Source organism: Typopeltis vanoorti, chromosome 1 (assembly GCF_054136105.1).
Source record: "Typopeltis vanoorti isolate ZY-2024b chromosome 1, IOZ_Tvanoo_1.0, whole genome shotgun sequence".
Lineage (NCBI taxonomy): Eukaryota > Metazoa > Arthropoda > Arachnida > Uropygi > Thelyphonidae > Typopeltis > Typopeltis vanoorti.
In genome coordinates this window covers 67,167,155-67,188,675 of record NC_143549.1, presented here as the reverse complement: position 1 = coordinate 67,188,675, position 21,521 = coordinate 67,167,155, and the positions used below count along the sequence as shown (strand labels likewise).

Genomic DNA, 21,521 nt, shown 5'->3' with positions numbered 1-21,521 from the left:
TTAAAAATTATTATGGGAAAGTTTGGAGAAAAGGGCCAAGCTAATAATAATGGTAAGTACTTGTTGATTTCAGTTCAGAACTGGTCATCACTAAAACAAGATTTAACATAAAGATGTGCACAAATTGTCATGGAGAGAAAATACGAGAACAAAGAAAAAAAGTCTAATTGACTCTTTTATTGTTAATGGCAATATCTTCTTGCTGGTTTAAGATATAAGAGTATATCATCATCATCATCATCATCAAATTCCTGCCATGTACCCTCAAGGGGTGTACAGGATATGACAGTACTACATGAAAAAATTACATCATTACTAACTTCCTATCCACAATTTTCCTCCAAATCAGTCTGTTACTTGTCAAGACTCCAACATTATCAGATCTTATATTTCTATCGTCTAAGGCACTTTGTACCGTATCAATCCACCTATATCTTGGTCTTCCTCTGGGTCGTTTTCCTGCCAACCTGGCAGAGAACACTTGTTTTGCTAATCTTTCCTCTCCCATTCTATTTAAGTGACCATACCATCTGAGATTAGCTCTGCTAACGCATTCATGGATGCTGACAATGTCAAGTTCTTTCCTAATATCCTCATTTTTAATATGATATTGCCATTGATGCCATCTGTTCACGCCTCTAATCTTTCTCAGGACTCTCATATCTGCGGTCTCTAGTCTTTGGTCAAGTGTTTTACTTCTGACCCAGCTTTCAGATCCATAAGTTAAAATTGGTTTGAACACAGTCTTGTATACAGCTAATTTAGTGTTCCGACTAATTTCTTTCTTATTCCATATGAATTTATTCAATTGACTTCCCACCATACCAGCTTTGCTGATTCTGTTGTCTATTTCTATATTTAGTTTACCATCTTCAGTAAAAATTGTGCCTAAGTAGCTGAAATGTTTTACTTGTTCCACAGGTTCTCCATTCACAACACAGTTGACATTTTCAATGATTCTGCCTATTTTCATTGTCTTTGTCTTTTTATTGCTGACCTTCATACCATATCTATTACAACAGCTATTCAATTTAGTCAGAGAATCTTGCAGACTTGTAGCGGATTTATTTAGAAGTATAACATCATCCGCATAAAGCAAAGAGCTGACATTAACATCTCCAATTTTGATATCAGGTTTAATGCCACATTCCTTCATAATGTGATCCATATATATAATGAATAACAGAGGGGATAACGTACATCCTTGTCTCACACCAGATTTAACATTAAACCATCTTCCTGTACTTCCTTCAATTCTAACTGCTGACTCACAACTCAAATAAAGACTAAGTAATGCTTGATATAATGCCCCATTGACACCATATAACTGCAGTGTATTGAATAGCTTCTCTCTTGGCACCTTGTCATATGCCTTTTCCAAATCGACAAAACTTAAATACAGATCTTTGTTATATTCCCATGCTTTCTCGACTATTTGTCGTAAAGTGAAGATCTGATCCTGACAGCCTCTATTTGGCCTGAATCCAGCTTGTTCTTCACCAAGCTTTTCTTCCACAATTCCTCTCAACCGTTTCTCAAGTATACTTGCATAGATCTTGCCAGGAACACTCAGTAGGGAAATACCTCTGTAATTCTCACATTCAGTTTTATTTCCCTTTTTATATATGGGTACTATGAGAGCTCTACTCCAATCATCGGGAATTCGTCCCTCTGTCCAGGCTTTCTGAACTATGCAGTGCAGCCACTGTAAGACTCTTATACCACCATACTTCAGCATTTCTGGTCGAATATCATCTACTCCTGCTGCCTTTCCACATTTCAAATCTTTGATGGCTTTTTCTACTTCAAGTATGGATATGTATTCCTGACTGCATGCCTGGTCAGTGTTTTTTATCACTGTGCTGTCATCACTGCTTGTTTCATTTAGCAGTTTTTCAAAGTAATTACTCCATACTTCAAGGATATCTTTTTCTCCTGTTTTCATTTCACCTTTATCATCTCTAATTCCTTTTACAGCACTCTTTCCTCCATTCCTAAGCTTCTTCAACAACCTCCAGAATATTTTGCCACCTTCTTGATATTTATTTTCTATATTCTTGCCAAAGTCCTCCCATGACTTTTGTTTAGCTAGTTTTACACACTGTTTAGCTTTCTTACATTTGTCTCTGTATTCTGTAAGAGTAAAAGCTGACTTATTTGCCAGGAACTTTTGATATGCTTTCTTCTTTTCCTTCACTGCCTCTTTAACTTCCTGTGTCCACCAGGGAGTTCTGATTTTTTTATCCTTGCACACAACCTCACCACATGCCTCTCTGGCAGAATCAATCAATGTTTCCTTCAGAGTTTGCCACTGAATCTCCAAGGTTTGATTCCTGTTCTCAAACTCTTTCATTTTCTTTTCAATAATATTTCTGTATTTTAGTCTACAGTTCACATCTGAGAGCTGCTCAACTTTTATTTGCTTTAAAACTTTCTTACATGTTATTCTTTTCAATATGAAATTCAATTTTATCCTGCTCAAGACTAAATAGTGATCACTTCCAATTTCAAATCCTCTGTACACTCTGGTGTCCTGCACCAGGGAGAAAACATCACTATCAACAATAACATAGTCAATGAGACTTTTCTTATTCCTAGCCTCTTCTCTCCATGTGAATTTGTGCACATTTTTATGTTGGAACATGGTGTTAGTAATAACCAGTCCATGTCCTGAGCAGAAATCCAACAGATATTTGCCATTATTATTAGCTTTGCTCTTTTCTCCAAATTTTCCCAAAATATTTTTGTATGTCTCACAATCATTTCCTACTCTACTATTTAGATCCCCAACAAGGACCAACTTTTCCTTTTTCATTGTGTCAGTTGCTTTTTCTAAAGCCTCAAAAAATTCCTCCACTTCTACCTTAGTAGAACCTTCTGTGGGACCATAGGCACAAATAAGTCTCATTGTCCAGTTCCCCATTCTCATATTTGCCCACATTACTCTACTTGAGAGTGCCTGCCATTCAAGAAGATTAGCCTCGTATTTTGTGTTGAATACTATGGCTACTCCTTCTTTTCCTTGATTGTCATTGCCTGAATATAACATTTTGTATTTATTGCTCAGAAAGATCTCACCAGTTTTGGTCTTTTTTGTTTCAGTCACCCCTATTATGTCGATCTGGTACTTATCTAATTCCTCAGCTAGCTCCATTTCTTTGCCATTCAGGCTTCTTACGTTGATAGTACCGATCTTTAACTCTGGTGATGTTGAGTTGGGGTTTGTTTTCAGATTTGTTCCAGTAGCTGACTTTTCGCTGTTCGCCCTGGTTCCCTGGCGAAAACAACGGGGGCCTTGTTTAACCGGGCGACGCCCCAGCCGGCATGAAATTTTGTCATGTTGTACCATCATTTTTTATTTTGGTTTAACCAATAAGAATACAATTTGGTCGGCTAAATCCCAAATTGCCAGCCCATCCTCGTTCGTTCAGTATCAAAGTAGATACCCAACAGGGTGCACCACGAGAAGGTGAGGATTGGACATTAGGTCAGAAGCCCTGGTCGGTTCTCCGCATTCCTTTAAAGGCTATGTGGAGGTCTCCTCTCAGTTATACAGCTTTGACCCTTAAGCACCCCCTATATAAGAGTATAAGGAATTTGAAATTGGCAATGTTCATCGCTTAGTTGTAAGCAGGATACTTACGAGGGTGGTCTGAAAAGTTCTCGGCCTAACAATGAAAAAACGAATTTATAATTTCAAAATTATTTTTCAACATAATCTTCCTTAAGACTAATTGTCCCTGTAGCAGTTCTCAGTAAGATCTGCAAAATACCCCTCTACAGCTGCAATCATCTCTTGATTCGAAGAAATCAAGAGGTGCTCATAAACTTTTATGAACTTTAAATGAATTTCTTTTGCCGTTAAACCTTCTTTTACAAAAAATTTTATAACCGCACGATACTCAATTTTATCCATTTCATGTGTTGTCATTACAGACAACACTTTTTCTTCAGATAGCTGTATAAAACAAAGTACTTGATAGAATGACTTGCAATTTCACATGGATGCTTATGACAGGTGTACCAACTTAGGAATAAAAAAAATCTTTCTGATAGTGTTGCCATCTATAAGTTGAGGCCGAGAACTTTTCAGACCATCCTCGTATATTCAAAAATAAGTATGCTGAAAACAAGAATATGTCAGAACGTTTTTAAAAAATTAAAGTCTGACAGCTTTTAAAGGTGAACTTTAGTCTCAACTATATAAGTATTATTTTAGTAAATGAAAGGGTTTGGAAAAAAGAACCAAACATTGGCATCTCATTGGCAAACTCTGAAAAGCAAATTCAGCTAGGAAGGCACCTAGGAAGTTGGAGTTGTCTACAATGATAGAAAAAGTAGACCTCCATTGTGGACACAAGAAGTTAAATAGTTGTGGAGAACAACAGAGCTTATCAAAAAGTTCCTAGTCAGTAAGTTCTAGCAGATGCCATAAGAGAGAAAAGTGGTGGAGAATCGAGCTGTGTATAATAGTAGCTAAACAAATGTTAGAAGAAGATTTGGTAAGAAAATGGAAAACAAATATCATCATGGTAGCAAAAAATACTGGGAGCTTAGTGTTCCAAGTAAAATTTGTGCTAATGTATTTGAGAAGCTAAGAAAAATTGTGGGAAAAGAAATTAGGAGAATAGCAAACTGGTTTCATGCTACACAGGGTTATCAGAATCAGATTTTCAACAAATAGTCAAGATAATGTGAGACGATAATAAGGATTTGTACCTTAGTTTTGTAGATCTGCAAAAAAGCATATGACAAGGTACCCAGAGAAAAGGTTATCAAATTAGTACATTTATGTAGAGTAAATAGATCATTATACAGAGCAAAGGTGTAAACCAGCAGTTAAGATTGAAGAAAGATACAGGAAGAGAGTTTAATGTAAAGTTAGGTATAAGACTGGGATGCACACTGTCTCTACTGTAATTCATCATTTATATGGATCATATAACAAAAGGGCATTAAACCTGATCTCAGAATTGATATCAGGTTTTATGATATCAGAAATTGAAAGAGAAACTAAAAAGTATTGTAGAGGACAAACTACTAGAAGAACAGATGGATTCTGAAATGATCTTGTATAGACTCAATTTTCACTCTAAATATATTAATTGAAAAGCAAAGAGAATTTCAAGAAGAAACACATATGGACTTCAGTGATTATGAAAACACCTTTGATAAAATTAATAGACAAAAGTTATTTCAAATAATTAACCAATCTAAATATACCCAACTAGCCCTTACATTCTCAAGAAATATACACAGGAACTAACATAGCAGTCAAATTAGAACAAATATCATAATGGAAAGACATATCAAGATGAGTATGACAAGGATGTACCCTCTCACTGCTGCTTTTTAATATATAAAATTATAACATTATGGAAACAATAACACATTTGGTATACAGATAAACCTATAAATAAAGATATATACACTATTATTTGCAGACAATCAAATTATATTAGCTACATCAGAAGATAGTCTACAGAGATCAGTAAAATCATTAAATGCAATTTCAGAATAATACAATATGAGAATATCAAAAGGAAAGACAAAAATATTGGCTTTCAAAGGAGAAAAATCTAATAAAAAGTAAAATAGTGATAGATAATAAAATATTAGAACAAGTAAATGCTTTCAGATATCTGGTGATGTGACTTATCATGTGAAGATGAAAAACAAAGTTGTTCAAGTAAATGGTGTAATAAATAATATATTTAAGTCATTCTTAATACACAAATGCCAGAATCAGGCTATATAATGTTCTGTCTAAACCAACTTTATTACATGGAATTGTACCAACCCATACACGGTACTAATGTTCTATAGGTTGATCTACCAACCTCTCGTGTATGGGCTCAACATTAAAAAAATAAATATATAAATAAATAAGAAAGAATGAAAAACGGATTCAAATGACAGAAATGAAATCTCTCAGTAAAAACAGCTGGATATACCAAGTGGGACCATAAAACAAATAAAATTTTACAATCCCTCATATCAGTAAATTAAAAAAAAAATGGTTACAACATCTAAATCAAATGGACAATAGCAGACTGCTAAAAATACTATATGGATATAAAATAAATCAAAGAGAAGAATTGGAAGACCAAGAAAGTGATGACATGAGACCAGAATAATAGGCCACTTAGCCTGAAATCCATGATAAGAAAAAGAAGAGATACTGTTAACTCTGATATTAATTTCATCAGAGATATGAAACTTAGCTCTTTGCTTTTTGCAGATGATGTTGTGATCCTAAATAGTGCAGAATTCTTTAATTAAATTGAATAACAGGTATGAATAGACAAAATAAAAGAGGACCTGAAAACCAAATCACAACAAGCGACACCAAACCGGACAGAATTGTTCGGACTCTCCCGGGAAGACAGAAGTGGAAAGAGTTCATTCAGCCTCATCATCATCCACGTAGATGATGGAAGAGAGAAGAAGAAGAACAGGTATGAAAATCAGTAGTAAAAATATCAAAACTGTGAAAATTAGCAGGAACATAAAAAAACTTCAACTGCATTCTGAATGAGACTTGTAGGACAAGTGAAAATTTTGATGAATGTGGCAAATAAAATATGGAAATAGACAACAGAATAAGCAGAGCTTGTATGGTTTTGGGGCCAGTTGAATACTATAAGGAATTATAGTGTTCTCTTTTCTTGGCTGTCCATCTAGGGAGGCCCTACTATTAGCTTAGCTACTGCTGGCATAGCTCTTGAGGTCATTGGTGCGTGCATAACTCCTTACCATTAAGGATGGAAAGATATTGGCTGCCTCATGTTGGAGGCTTAATGGATTGTATACAGCACTCAGAAAGGATTAAAAACAGAATTTAATTCTTCCTATATTTCGTCTCAGTCAGTGAGACATCTTCAGGGATGAGACATCTGAGTGCTGTATACAATCCATTAAGCTTCCAACATGATGTCCTCACAGCACTTAAGCCTCTACACACAGATATTGGCTACCAAGAGAAGTGGATAGATATATACCAGAGGGAAAGAGAGAGAGAGAAAGACAGCAGCAAAATGACAAGACCAGTGAAGCCAGAACAGGCAAATGCCTAATCCTTGAGGGGAGAAGAAGAAAAATTAAATTTCAAAAAAAAAAAAAAAAAAAATCACAAATTCTGGAACATGAAAGTAGGATTTAATAATGATTTTTTATTATCTGCATTTGTTGACAATTGATTTCCTCTGATCAGAAACCTTTTGGGGCATTGTTTCAGGCATAGGTTGATTTATTTTAGTGAATATTTTCATTTAATTAAATAAATCATGTTATAAAATTTTTAACTTACCTCATTATAAAAAAAATTCAAGTTTTTTTTTTTTTTTTTTCAATTTAACTATAACAGCGCTAGAAATCAATTAACACAACTCAGAAAACTTGGAAATTTATAAATTTTCATTTTTGAATTTAGATGCACATCATATGAAAATATGTAATATGAACACGATATGAAAATAACATATTAAAAAAAATTAAAATTTTTAAAAAAATTACATACATCATACTTAACAGGATTACTTTATTTTTGTCAACCATGTTATTTCAAGACTGTGTAAAAACAGGATTGTGTGTGTGTGTGTGTGTGTGTGTGTGTGTGTGTGTGTGTGTGTGTGTGTGTGTGTGTGTGTGTGTGTGTGTGTGTGTGTATAAACACAATATACAGGGTTAGCCTAAAAGAAATAGACACTTTCAAAGTTTTACAGAAAGAAGAGTTTTGATAGCATGGCTGAAATACTTACATGGTTTGAAGAGGTACATCCTGAAGTATTCATGGGTAAGTTACACGTATTCTATGTGTGACCCTTTTGTAACACAACAAAAATATCAATGCGATAGTCCAGTTCTTCTTAAACACTTCTCAGCATGTCCATGACAACAGTCGCAGCAGCTACTGTGATGCATTGTTTAAGATCGTCCACACTTGTAGGGAGGGGAGGAACAAAAACTCTGTCCTTTATGTACCCCCATAAGAAGTAGTCACAGGGTGTTAAATCCAGACTTCTTGGTGGCCAACATGTAAGAGCTATGTTCTGGACGGTTAAACGTCCAATCCAACAGCAAGGCAAATTTTCATCCAGGTAATTTCTAACTTCAAGGTGCCAGTGGGGGCGGAGCACCATCTTGGACAAATATGAAATTATATACAAATATACAAACTACAAGAGGACAATGAAGTTGAGGCATCAGCCACTCATGTAACATGTCTAGGTTTATTCCATGCACTGTTTTTTCCTGGAAAAAGAATGGTCCATATGCCTTTTTACAGGATACAGCGCAAAAAAGTTCACTTTGGGTGAATCCCTCAGATGCTCCACTACAGCTCTCAGATTTTCAGTTCCATGTACGAACGTTGTGTTTGTTCACTGTACCACTAATGTAGAAAGTTGATTCGTCACTGAAAATTAGCCGGTCAAAGAAATCATCACTTTCTTTACTCCGTTGCTGTATGTCCATACAGAATGAGTGACGGAGGATTTTGTCGTTTTCACTGAGGTTCTGCAATAATTGCAACCGGTAAGAAATATCTTGCATATACATTCATAAACGTTTATGCAAGATATTCCACAAAGTCTTTTGTGGAACCTGAAGTTCTAAACTTGCACGTGTTATCGTCTTCTTCGGGCTGCACGTATAAGTCTCAGAAACATGAGTCACTGTTTCCTCGGATACAGGTGGTCTTCCAGGACTTTTCCCCTTGCACAGACAACCAGTTTCTTTTAATTTCTTGCTCCAATCATAGATTAACTGCCATGTGGGTGGTTGTTTACCATACCGTGTTGTAAAACGACGCTGCACAACATAACAGAATTTGTTTTTGCAAATTCAATCATGCAAAAAGCCTTCTCCACCTGGCTAGCGGCCATACTGCTCGATTTATGTCAAGGGCGCTCACGCGATGCTGACATCACGAAGACAAACGAAAAGCAGAGGTCATAAACTTGAGGACTTTTTCTATAAAACTACTAAATGCTTTCTGATGTAACAAACATATTTCAATTTATAAAGCAATTAAACTATTTCTTTTAGGCTAACCCTGTATAATATAAATTTGAATTAAAACACACACACACACACACAATCTTAAAATATTGGGTCTTCTAGCATAAAATACAAGATATCTGCCAAATCAGAAATTAACATACCTTAGTCAGAGACTCAAACAGACATTCACAGAAAGCTTGGCAATTGTGCTCTCATCATCATTATCAAATTCCTGCCATGTACCCACAAGGGGTGTACAGGATAATATAGTACTACATGAAAAATTTTCATCATTACTAACTTCCTATCTACAATTTTTCTCCAAATCAGTCTGTTACCTGTCAAGACTCGAACATTATCAGATCTTATGTTTCTATTGTCTAAGGCACTTTGTACGATATCAATCCACCTATACCTTGGTCTTCCTCTGGGTCGTTTTCCTGCCAACCTGGCAGAGAACACTTGTTTTGCTAATCTTTCCTCGCCCAATCTGTTTAAGTGACCATACCACCTTAGATTAGCCCTGCTAACGCATTCCTGGATGCTGACAATGTAAAGTTCTTTCCTAATATCCTCGTTTTTAATATGATATTGCCATTGATGCCATTTGTTCATGCCTCGAATCTTTCTCAGGAATCTGCGGTCTCTAGTCTTTGGTCAAGTGTTTTACTTCTGATCCAGCTCTCAGATCCATAAGTTAAAATTGGTTTCAACACTTCTTGTATACAGCTAATTTAGTGTTCCGATTAATTTCTCTCTTATTCCATATGAATTTATTCATTTGACTTCATATCATACCAGCTTTGTTGATTCTATTGTCTATTTCCATATTTAATTTACCATCTTCACTAAAAATCGTGCCTAAGTAGCTGAAATGTTTTACTTGTTCCACAAGTTCTCCATTCGCAACACAGTTGATATTTTCAACGATTCTGCCTATTTTCATTGTCTTTGTCTTTTTATTGTTGACCTTCATACCATATCTATTACAACAGTTATTCAATTTAGTCAGAGAATCTTGCAGACCTGTAGCGGATTTATTTAGAAGTATAACATCGTCCGCATAAAGAAAAGAGCTGACATTAACATCTCCAATTTTGATATCATGTTTAATACCACTTTCTTTCATAACGTGATCCATATAAATAATGAATAATAGAGGGGATAATGTACATCCTTGTGTCACACAGGATTTAACATTAAAGTACATCTTCCTGTACTTCCTTCAATTCTAACTGCTGACTTACAACTCAAACAAAGACTAAGTATTGCTTGATATATAATGCCCCATTGACACCATATAACTGTAATGTGTTGAATAGCTTCTCTCTCAGCACCTTGTCATATGCCTTTTCCAAATCAACAAAACTTAAATACAGATCTTTGTTATATTCCCATGCTTTCTCAACTATTTGTCGTAAACTGAAGATCTGATCCTGAGAGTCTCTATTTGGCCTGTATCCAGCTTGTTCTTCACCAAGCTTTTCTTCCACAATTCTTTTCAACCGTTTCTCAAGTATACTTGCATCGATCTTGCCAGGTACACTCAGTAGGGAAATACCTCTGTAATTCTCACATTCAGTTTTATTTCCCTTTTTATATATGGGTACTATGAGAGCTTTACTCCAATCATCGGGAATTCGTCCCTCTGTCTAGGCTTTCTGAACTACACAGTGCAGCCACTGTAAGACTTTAATACCACCATACTTCAGCATTTCTGGTCGAATATCATCTACTCCTGCTGCTTTTCCACATTTCAAGCTTTTGATGGCTTTTTCTACTTCAAGTATGGACATGTATTCCTGTCTGTATGCTTGTTGAGTATTTTTTCACCATTGTGCTATCACTGCTTGTTTCATTTAGCAATTTTTCGAAGTAATTACTCCATACTTCAAGGATATCTTTTTCTCCCATTTTCATGTCACCTTTGTCATCTCTAACTCCTTTTACAGTACTCTTTTCTCCATTTCTAAATTTCTAAGCTTCTTCAACAACCTCCAGAATATTTGGCCACCTTCTTGATATTTATTTTCTATATTCTTGCCAAAGTTTTCCCATGACTTTTGTTTAGCTAGTTTTACACTGTGTTTAGCATTCTTGCATTTGTCTCTGTATTCTCTAAGAGCACAAGCTGACTTATTTGCCAGGAACTTTTGATATGCTTTCTTCTTTTCCTTCACTGCCTCTTGAACTTCCTGTGTCCACCATGGAGTTCTAATTTTTCTTTCCTTGCAGACAACCTGACCACATGCATCTCTGGCTTAATCAATCAGTGTTTTCTTCAAGGCTTGCCACTGAATCTCCAAGGTTTGGTTGCTGTTCTCAAACTCTTTCATTTTCTTTTCAATAATCTTTCTGTATTTTAGTTTACAGTTCACATCTGAGAGCTGCTCAACTTTTATTTGCTTTAAAACTTTCTTACATGTTATTCTTTTCAATATGAAATTCAATTTTATCCTGCTCAAGACTAAATAGTAATAACTTCCAATTTCAAATCCTCTGTACACTCTGGTGTCCTGCACCAGGGAGAAAACATCACTATCAACAATAACATAGTCAATGAGACTTTTCTTATTCCTTGTCTCTTCTCTCCATGTGAATTTGGGCACATTTTTATGTTTGAACATGCTGTTAGTAATAACCAGTCCATGTTCTGAATAGAAATCCAATAGGTATTTGCCATTATTAATAGCTTTACTCTTTTCTCCAAATTTTCCCAAAATATTTTTGTATGTCTGACAATCATTTCCTACTCTGCTATTTAGATCCCCAACAAGGACGAACTTTTCATTTTTTCATTGTGTCAGTCTTTTTCTAAAGCATCAAAAAATTGTTCCACTTCTCTCTTTCTAGAACCTTGTGTGGGGTAATAGGCATAAATAAGTCTCATTGTCCAGTTCCCCATTCTTATATTTGCCCACATCACTGTACTTGGCACTGCCTGCCATTCAAGAAGATTAGCCTCGTATTTAGTGTTGAATACTAAGGCTACTCCTTATTTTCCTTGATTGTCATTGCCTGTTGTGCTCTGGAAAATCAAAACTAGATTCTCATCAGTACTTAAGTTTACTTAGAGAAATGGTAGCAACAAATTTTCTTGCGCAAAATCACACAGGAAAAATGACAATTCCCCGTTACTTCATTAAAACTCAGCTATCCAGTACTGATGCATAAAAACATATAACTATGGAAAGTTCCAGTGTTTTTACTTGACAATAGTTATATTCACACAAACAAAGAATACCTTTTCATCTAATCTTCACTCAAAAAAACAAGAAAACAGTGAATTAAAACAAACTTCTCAATAGGAACTTGAACATGTAAGGAAATCATAAAACACAGTATTCATTCCTTATACTTTTCCTTATTTCTTAAAGGGAATTATTTCCAACTCTCCTTTATGTGCTTCCATCTATTTATTTTTTTTTACATCTCTTTCTCTCTCTCTCTCTCTCTCACCCTCACTCAACAACTGTGCAAAATGACATCAGCACAGCTAAGTATTATCACAAACAGTAAAGAGAAAAGTTTTCAGTAATGGCAGACTGAATATACAGTAGTATCTTGCTAATAAAAAACATGCTCGTTCAAATTAGCAAAAAGTTCAGATTTGCGAATTGCCTCCCAAGAGACAACAATAACTAGCATTTAAGACAAAAATAATCAGATTCTAATGGTACATCAATTTAATTCTGTAAATAAATGAAGTAAATGATAGGAAAAAAAGCTACTTTACTGTAATGTAAAACTTGAAAAATAATACAGTACACAAGTTTATTTTAGTAAAATATTTAGTTTGTATGTACTGTATTGTTGAGGATTCTGATTTAATAAAATTGCATTCTTCAGTACATAACTTAATTTGCTTAAAAAATATCACTTTCTTGTACATAACACAAAAAAAAAATTTTTTATTTCTTTTTAAAAAAGTCACCGATTTTCTTTTGCTTCTTGGAAGCTAAACTTTTTTCGAATGCTTCTTCTCGGAGCTGCATTAGCAATAAAATTTTGTGGAATGACATAATCATTCTGTTTAGCCCATTCTATATGCATATTAAAACTGTCAACTGCCTTTTCTTGTTATACTTCTTTTTTTTTTTTTTTTTTTCGAATTCTTTATCATCATCGTCTTTTAATTCATTCTGCAGTATCATATTTATAATTTCAGCATCTGATTTGATTCCGAATTCACTTTCGGTTCTACCTGTAATCCATTCCTTAACATCTGTTTGTGAAATTTCAACATCTGGATTTATATTTTTAACCAATTTATGCACGTTTTGAATTTCCTCTTTTTGTGTATCACCATAGTTATACTGTACTATAATAATAATAAAATAAATAATAATAGTTAAAATAATAATTATTAAATAAAAATAATAGTACACAAAATAATACGTAATAAATAAAACTTTTTTTCTTTCAAACCGCAGTTCAGATTACTGGAGGGTTCAGATTAGTGAGATACCACTGTATTTATTTGTTGTGCGATGAAGTTTCTTTTCTACTTGATGATTATTTCATTGCACTCAGTATAAAAAATGTCTTCAGGGGTGTTTTAATTCCAGTAGTGTAGAAAGGTATGTACTTGTCGATTCTTCATGCTGCTGAATGATGAGCTGTTTCCACTGATGACTTGAACCATGGAGTGTGGTTAGACTTAATGGACCTAGACAACTACCAATAGTTAGACTACATGCTGCTGTATTTTTCTTACAGTAAAATATCACTTTAACATAATTTTATCAACATAATGATATTTTTATACACCTTTTATTTCATCTTTTTATTTTTATTTTTTATATTTTATATTGATCCCATACATGAGAGGTCAAGACCTATAAGCACATCATTGCCATGTGTGGAGTGCAAATGAGGAGTGAAATAGAAGTTTATTTATTTATTTATTTATTTTTTTTGAAGATTTGTAAGTTGTAATTGTTTGGGAATACTTTATGAGGAAGGCTGTTCCAGAGGGACAGAGGTAGATGGAAGAAAAGAAGTGGAGAAGCAGGTTCGGCGTGATTGCAGCTGCACAATAAAGGAATGATGGGCACCTGCTGCTGCTGCTCTTGTATTAACAGGTGCAACTGAAAGTGAAGAAATGATGGTTGCCAATTCACTGGAACAGTGACCACGGAAGTACTTGTAGAATGGACACAGTGCTGAAACACTGCATCTATGAAATAGAGGTTGAAGTAAATCTGTAAGAGAGGGGATCATCAATGAACCTGATTGCTCACCTCTGAACAGGCATTAAGAATTTTAAGGGAAGTTTAGGTACACCAATCCAAACATGTGAACAGTATTCTAAGTATGGATGGATTTGGAATTTGTATATAGCTAGGAGTTGGTTGGGTATAAAATAGCCTTTTGAATGCCTAGTTTCATGGATGCTGAGGCGACTATTCATGTGATGTGTTTATGGCAGGAGAGACTGGAGGTAAACATTAGTCTAAGCAGAGAGAGAGAGAGAGAGATTTGATCTTGTCTGGTGATTTGTGTGTTACTGAGGGGTAAGGGTAGGTGAGCTGAGATCTCTTTTGGACAGAAAAGGCAAGCCTATGTTTTGGTGGCATTGAACATGACATGGTTGTCCTTGCCCTATTGAAGGATAGTATGAAGATCAATGTTTAAGGCATTGGTTGTTTATGATCTTGTAGCCCAGATGTCAGAGTACTGCATGGTTAGTTGAATGAGCTGGATGAGTGGAGAGTACTATCCTCAGCAAAGCTGTGGATAGGATTAGTGGTGATTGCAAGTAGGTCATTTATGAATAAGAGAAAGAGTTGGTGATAGGACAGAACCTTGAGGCACTCCAGCATTGGTGTGAAGCTCAAAGAGAGGGAGCCATCTACCATGACTTGCAGAGAACAACCAGAGAGAAAGCTGGCTACCCAATTACACATGATTGCAGGGAGACCAAAGGATGGCAATTTGTTAAGCAGGCCACAATGCCCTGCATGTTTGAAGACTCTGGAAATGTCAAGGGCGACAGCACAAGTTTCTCTGAACCTTTCCATGGCACAGGCTATGAGGTCAGCTGTGGATCTTAAGGGCAGAATCTGTTCTGGTTGTCACTGATTAATTGGTGGGCCTCTAAGTAGTGGAGGAATTGGCTATTGATGACTGTCTTCATTATTTGGATAGGACTGAGGTGATGGCAGTTGGTTGGTAGTTTGAGCCATTATGAAAAAGTTTTGGAAAAGGAAAGGTGTGTTGCAGAATTTAGCTAAGTGTTGATTATTTTTAGAAGCTGTATGAATCTAATGCATGTTAATAAAATCACTATAATTTAATTTGGAGTATAGTATTTAGTTAGATATGACAAAATTTTAAATTTAGTATGTACATGCTCAAAACTGTTTGGTGCTTATTTGAATTGATTGACTTCAATTTTCCTACCAATTTTTTTTTAAATTTGTCCACTGGATATCAACTGGGCAAAGTGCCTGCTTTATCCAGCACACAAAAAAAAGAAAAAAGTATGTTCTGCTATAGCATGTTGTATTACATTGTTCATTATTGCAACAGTTGAATTTATAGACACTGAACCATTTTTGGTTAATATAGATAGTTTCTTTATTGGCATTAGTGATGTATAATTTTGTTTTTCAGATTGTTTTGATGGTAAAGATTTATATCTTTCTTCATGGCTGTTCATTAAATACGGACTAAGTTGCAGTATAAATACAAGTGGAACAGGAGACCAAAAAGGCAGTGAAACCATCAGGACTAGTTTTTTGACATTCACTTTGGGCACATTGTCGCGTGCACACACACACACACACACAGAGAGAGAGGTGGGGGACATTGAATGCAGTGTATTTGAAATAATAGGAGGGATTAAATTATTTAGGTTGGAGTATAGATAAAAGCAGTAGTTGACTATTTGGAGATAATGTCTGAATGAAAAAGAGGTAGAAGCAAATTAGGACATTTCTTTCAGCAAGTTGTTTTAGAAGAAGCTAGAAATCATGACTAATATTTTCTAAAAACAGTCTTCCATGTGCTGATAATTAGTTAGTAACTTAGCAGATTTGTTGGACAACCAAGATGTATCTATAAGAATTGTTTGAGTGATGTAATCATCAAAACAGAAATTTCTGTAAACTCCAAGTTGGAGGCAATATTATTAAGGAAGGGGAAAAATAAAATGTAAGTCATAATTTATAAATTTTGAGACCCTAATTCTGTTGCCTTTGACTTACCAGTTGGGCTATCTATTATTATTACGGGCGACTCCAGGGAGTCCTTAGACTCATCGAGGGAGGCCCTAAACATGTCCACACAACTATACAACATTCTCACAGTATCTATCATACCTTGCCTTGAACTCACTCACCATCGTAGCACCCACAACAGACTCTGGCAGCTTATTCCACTCATTTACTACTCTAAAAGTAAAGAACCCAGCTCTAACACCCTTGCTAACCACACTCTTGCCCAGCTTCCTTAGATGTCCCCTAGTTCTCCCACCACCAATCCTGATCTCAAAAATATCCTCTGAATTAATCCTGTAGAAACCCTTTAGCAATTTGAATGTCTCAATCATATCTCTCCTTTTCTGCCTATCAACTAATTTCTGCAATCCACAAATCTTCAACCTGTTCTCATAAGGTTCATTCCATAGACCTGCTATCATCTGGTCACTCGCCTCTGGATCCTCTCCACCTCCTCCCCATCAAGAAGAAACCTAGGTAACCAAATCTGGGCACAGTAGTCAAGATGAGGTCTTATCAAGGCTCAGTACAGAGGTACAATAACTTGCTTGTCTCTGCTTGTCAAAGTATTTTTCAACAACCAAGTGAGTTGATGAGCTGATTTAGCTACTTTTGCAGTGGTCAAGGGCACTGATAATTCTTTACCGCTTCACATAAGACCCGTGCCGGTATACCATCCAATCCCACAGATGTATTCACATTAAGGTTCTGTAATAAACTATTCACCTCCACTTCATTCATCACAATTCCCGTATAAACTAATGGTTCCTTCATTTTTTCAATGTCACCACCTAGATGATATACTCTTGCAAAGTGCTTGCTCAGTAATTCCACTATATTGACTGATTCAGTGACCTCCTTACCATCGTCATTCCTTAAAATCATTTTGCCGTGTACAGCTTTTTTCTTGCTTGCAGCATATTGAAACAACTGTTTGGAATTCTCTTTTGCTTGCAAAGCTAGTTTCCTTTCATAATCCGCTTTTGCTTTTTTTACCACACTTGTTACCTTTCTGGCCTGCACTTTATACCGTTCGTGTGCCTGCAGGTCACCCCTTTCTTTAAATTCCCTCCACAGTTGTTTCTTTTTTTGCAGCTCAAGCTTAATGGTGTTATTCATCCATTTAACCCCTACTTGTTTTGCTATTCGGACCCTAGGTATACAATCAGCCATTACCTCCTGTAAATGCTCCTTGACCACTTCCCATGCTCTATCGACGTCCAGCCCTTGCAGTTGTACATGCCATGGCACTGATCCAAGCAATCTCCTAAGCTTGTCATACTTGCCAGCACGGTAATTCCACATATACCCTGTCTTAATTGAAAATTCCACACCTTTAGCCATCTCCCAGGTCAAGACCTTATGATCACTCTCACCAATAGGTGGCAACATGGTCATATTCATTAGAGTCAAATTCTCAGATGCTATTACCAGGTCAAGCACTCTCAATCAGATAGTTATCCCTTAATAATTGAATAAAATCCATTTCCCTTCTCACATGTGTCCTCTCCTCCTTTCAATCAATGTTACCATAGTTGAAATCCCCCATAATAATTACCCTCCTTCCACTCATTTCATCAATTTTTTTATGCATACTATCTCCATCATCTATTCCATCACCTGGTCTATAGCAGCACCCAACTGTATATTTTGTTCTGCTAGTCACAATCTCACACCAAAAAGCCTCAAATGAGCTCTTTTCACTATCCTGCGATACAACTTCAATTCTCCTTGGCTGCAGTTCATCAGCTATCATCAATAACACTCCTCCTCCCCATTTTATTATCTCTGTCTCTCCTAAACACACTATAAACTACACATTCTATCCCACTAACTATGATGAGCACTTTTCTCAGAAAGCATATTGATTGAAAGTGAACTGATTATTGATATCTGGTGCAGTCTGATTTTGTGGTATCATGGCATTAAATACTATTTTTACTTCTAAGATTATAGTTTATATATTGGTAAATGCTTCTGATGTCTGATTAATGCCACATGATTGCAAATTGACATTGCATTACAGATGAAATCTTCAACAAAGCATAGAATAAAAAGGGAACAGCATAGAGAACACTATGGATCTCACAGAGATAAAGGGCACAACAAAAAAGAAGAAGAACCACTTCACCATTGTTATGGTCCAGGTTGTGGGAATGCATCCCGTCCAGGATCAAAATATTGCAGTGATGAATGTGGTATCAAACTTGCTACAAAGTAGGTAAATAACAGTTTTTTCCCTTGATTTAAAATCTATTAAAATGTTCATTCTTGTACTATTGGATTACCTAATAAAACTCTAGAAATGACCACCACTTCTTCCTTGTTGCATGAAACTGAGCTTTGTGACTTTTGAATCTTTCTGTCAATGTGTGATTTTATAGAAATGTATACTGTTAAGAGATGTATAAATATGAACCCAAAACTTTAATTTCCAATGTATATATCATTTCAAGTACCATAAATTCTGAATTGTAAACATGTTACTTTGGATGCAGTTTTAATACCACAGAATTCAATGCAAATCACTGCAACAGATGGATAATATTCATAGTTTCTATTGTAATTATGAGGTTTAAATTTTCCTTTTCATTTATTCAGAGTGGCATTTTACTTTGAAATTTTTAGGACTCTGTTGAAAACAGTGATGAAGTCTGATTATTTTTATACATTCTAGTTTTGAGCATTTTTAAAGTTACTAATCACTTTTTTTTTATATTTAGAACTTCATGTTAAAGAATATTTTGTTATAGCAATTGAATAAAATTTGTTTTCCAGTGATAGTTTTTTGCCACCTGGAAGACAATTATTTGCATGAAAACTGCAGATTTAAAAATCTGTATATATTATGATAATACAAGGGAGGAAAAGTGGCAGTGGTTTTGAAGAAGTATGATGTGAGGTGGAGATTGATGGAATGAGATATTTGGTTGGATGTTGCTAGAGGCTGAGAAATGTGGAGGGTAGAAATAAAGAAATATATAGCAACTTGGCTTAGTGAGCAATAGAAGGGTAATTGTTATGGATGAATTTCAATTATGGCAGTATATCAAGGAATAAGGAAAATGAATTTCTTGAGTTCTTAAGAGACAACAGGCAGCATGTAACAGAGGCCACATGAGAGTTAAGGGTCTTAGATCTGGTTATATCTGCTCCAAGACCAGTTTACATATCAAATCATAAATCGAGATCCCACCAACTCACAAAAGAATAAGGTGTGCAAGTTATTGAACAAAGTCACTTCCTGGCCAAAAGAAATTGTCAAAAAACTCAAACCCTTGCACGTTAAAACACCCAGAATATATGGTGCTCCTAAAATACATTAACAAGATACACCTTTGCGTCCTATTGTAGATAGTATAAACAGTCCTACATATAAACTAGCTAAATATTTAGCCAAATTACTAACCACTTACACAAACAATTCTTCCTCTTTTGTTAAAAATTCTACCCACCTAAAAAGTATTTTAGAAAACCACACCTTAAATAGTTCAGACCTAATGGCAAGTTTTGATATCACCTCATTATTCACTAATGTACCACTGATTGAAACAATTAACTTATTAAATTCACAATTTCCCCTCAGATATATTTCAGCTATTTAAATTCACAATTTCCCCTCAGATATATTTCAGCTATTTAAATTCACAATTTCCCCTCAGATATATTTCAGCTATTTAAATTCACAGTACAGGCAGGTTATTTTACTTGGAAAGGGAAAATAAACAAACAATTAGATGGGATAGCTATGGGTTTGCCTCTTTCTCCCCCCCTTAGCCAATTTCTACATAGAACATCTGGAAACATTTGTTATCAACACAACCACTCTCAAACCTAGTCTTTGGCTACGCTATGTTGATGATGTGTTTGCTATTTGGCCACATGGCCCAGACACATTGAATACATTTTTAGTGCATCTAAATAGCCAGCACCCTAAAATCCACTTTGAATGGAACTAGAAGCCAATGACTGCCTACCCTTCCTGGACACACTGATCACACGTCTTCCAGAAGGTTCCGTATCATTTTCGGTTTATAGAAAACCCACACATACAGGGAGATACTTACACAAACAATCACACCATCACCCTTCTCAACAATATGGTATCTTAAAAACACTAACCCATAGAGCTAGAGCAATCTGTTCCAATGACATTGCTCTCACTGCTGAACTTTCTCACCTATGACACACCTTCTTAACCAACATTTATAATCCCCATAAAATAGATAACATACTAAATGCTACCCAGAAATCCCCTCTATCTACCACAGAAGACTACAACAAAACTATCACCATCCCATACATTAAAGGCACATCTGAAAAGATATCTAGGGTGCTTAACAAACACCAACTATGCACAGTATTTAAACCTTATGTAAAATTAGCAACTCTCATCCGTTCACCGAAGGACAAATGCACTCCTTTATCACATTAAGGAGTCTATGAAGTACCCTGTTCTTGCCATCAAGCCTACTACAGACAGACAGGAAGAACTGTGGATATCCGCCTCAGTGAACACAAAAAATATATCCGACACTTTTGCTATGGCAAGTTGGGTCTGGCAGGCCATGCTTTGGATACCGCTGCACACAGGATCAATTGGAAAGAAACAAAAGTAATGCACAGAAGCTTCTACAAGTCAGAGAGGTTGTTCCTGGAATCAACAGAAGCCTTAAAACATACTCCAAACTTTAACAAGTATGGCTGTATAAATCTACCAAAGATTTGGGGAGACAGTCATCTTAAGACCAAATTAATATTTATTACTTTTATTTTATTTCATTTTTTCAAACTTTCTAAGACTATCATTTGGACTACTATTTCAAAACTTTCAATTTTTTTTATTTATTTTTATTTTTTATTTTTAAGCCTAGATGGCGCCATATTAGGACTTTAGTCTTGTGTCGCATGCTGCAATTACTTTTACTAGCTCCACTGTATCGGATTGTGGTTATTTTGCATTTGTAACAAACTTTGTGTTGTGTGCTCTGAAGATGCTGGATATAATACCAGCGAAATATTAGCTTTTATCATCATCATCATCATCATCAAATTCCTGCCATGTACCCTCAAGGGGTGTACAGGATATGACAGTACTACATGAAAAAATTACATCATTACTAACTTCCTATCTACAATTTTCCTCCAAATCAGTCTGTTACTTGTCAAGACTCCAACATTATCAGATCTTATATTTCTATCGTCTAAGGCACTTTGTACCGTATCAATCCACCTATATCTTGCTCTTCCTCTGGGTCGTTTTCCTGCCAACCTGGCAGAGAACACTTGTTTTGC

At 35.5% G+C, this 21,521-nt stretch overlaps 1 protein-coding gene across 3 annotated transcripts in view; it reads left to right on the top strand.

Moving 5' to 3' along the window:
• The window catches only part of LOC150110057 (CXXC-type zinc finger protein 1-like), a 298,921-nt gene that overhangs the window by 167,152 nt on the left and 110,248 nt on the right, over nt 1–21,521 (top strand). For all 3 annotated transcript variants that reach the window (XM_090390972.1, XM_090390959.1, XM_090390969.1), the window contains exon 10: nt 18,253–18,443. In XM_090390972.1, coding sequence (XP_090247098.1) covers nt 18,253–18,443 — 191 coding nt within the window. The remainder of the gene's footprint in view (nt 1–18,252; nt 18,444–21,521) is intronic.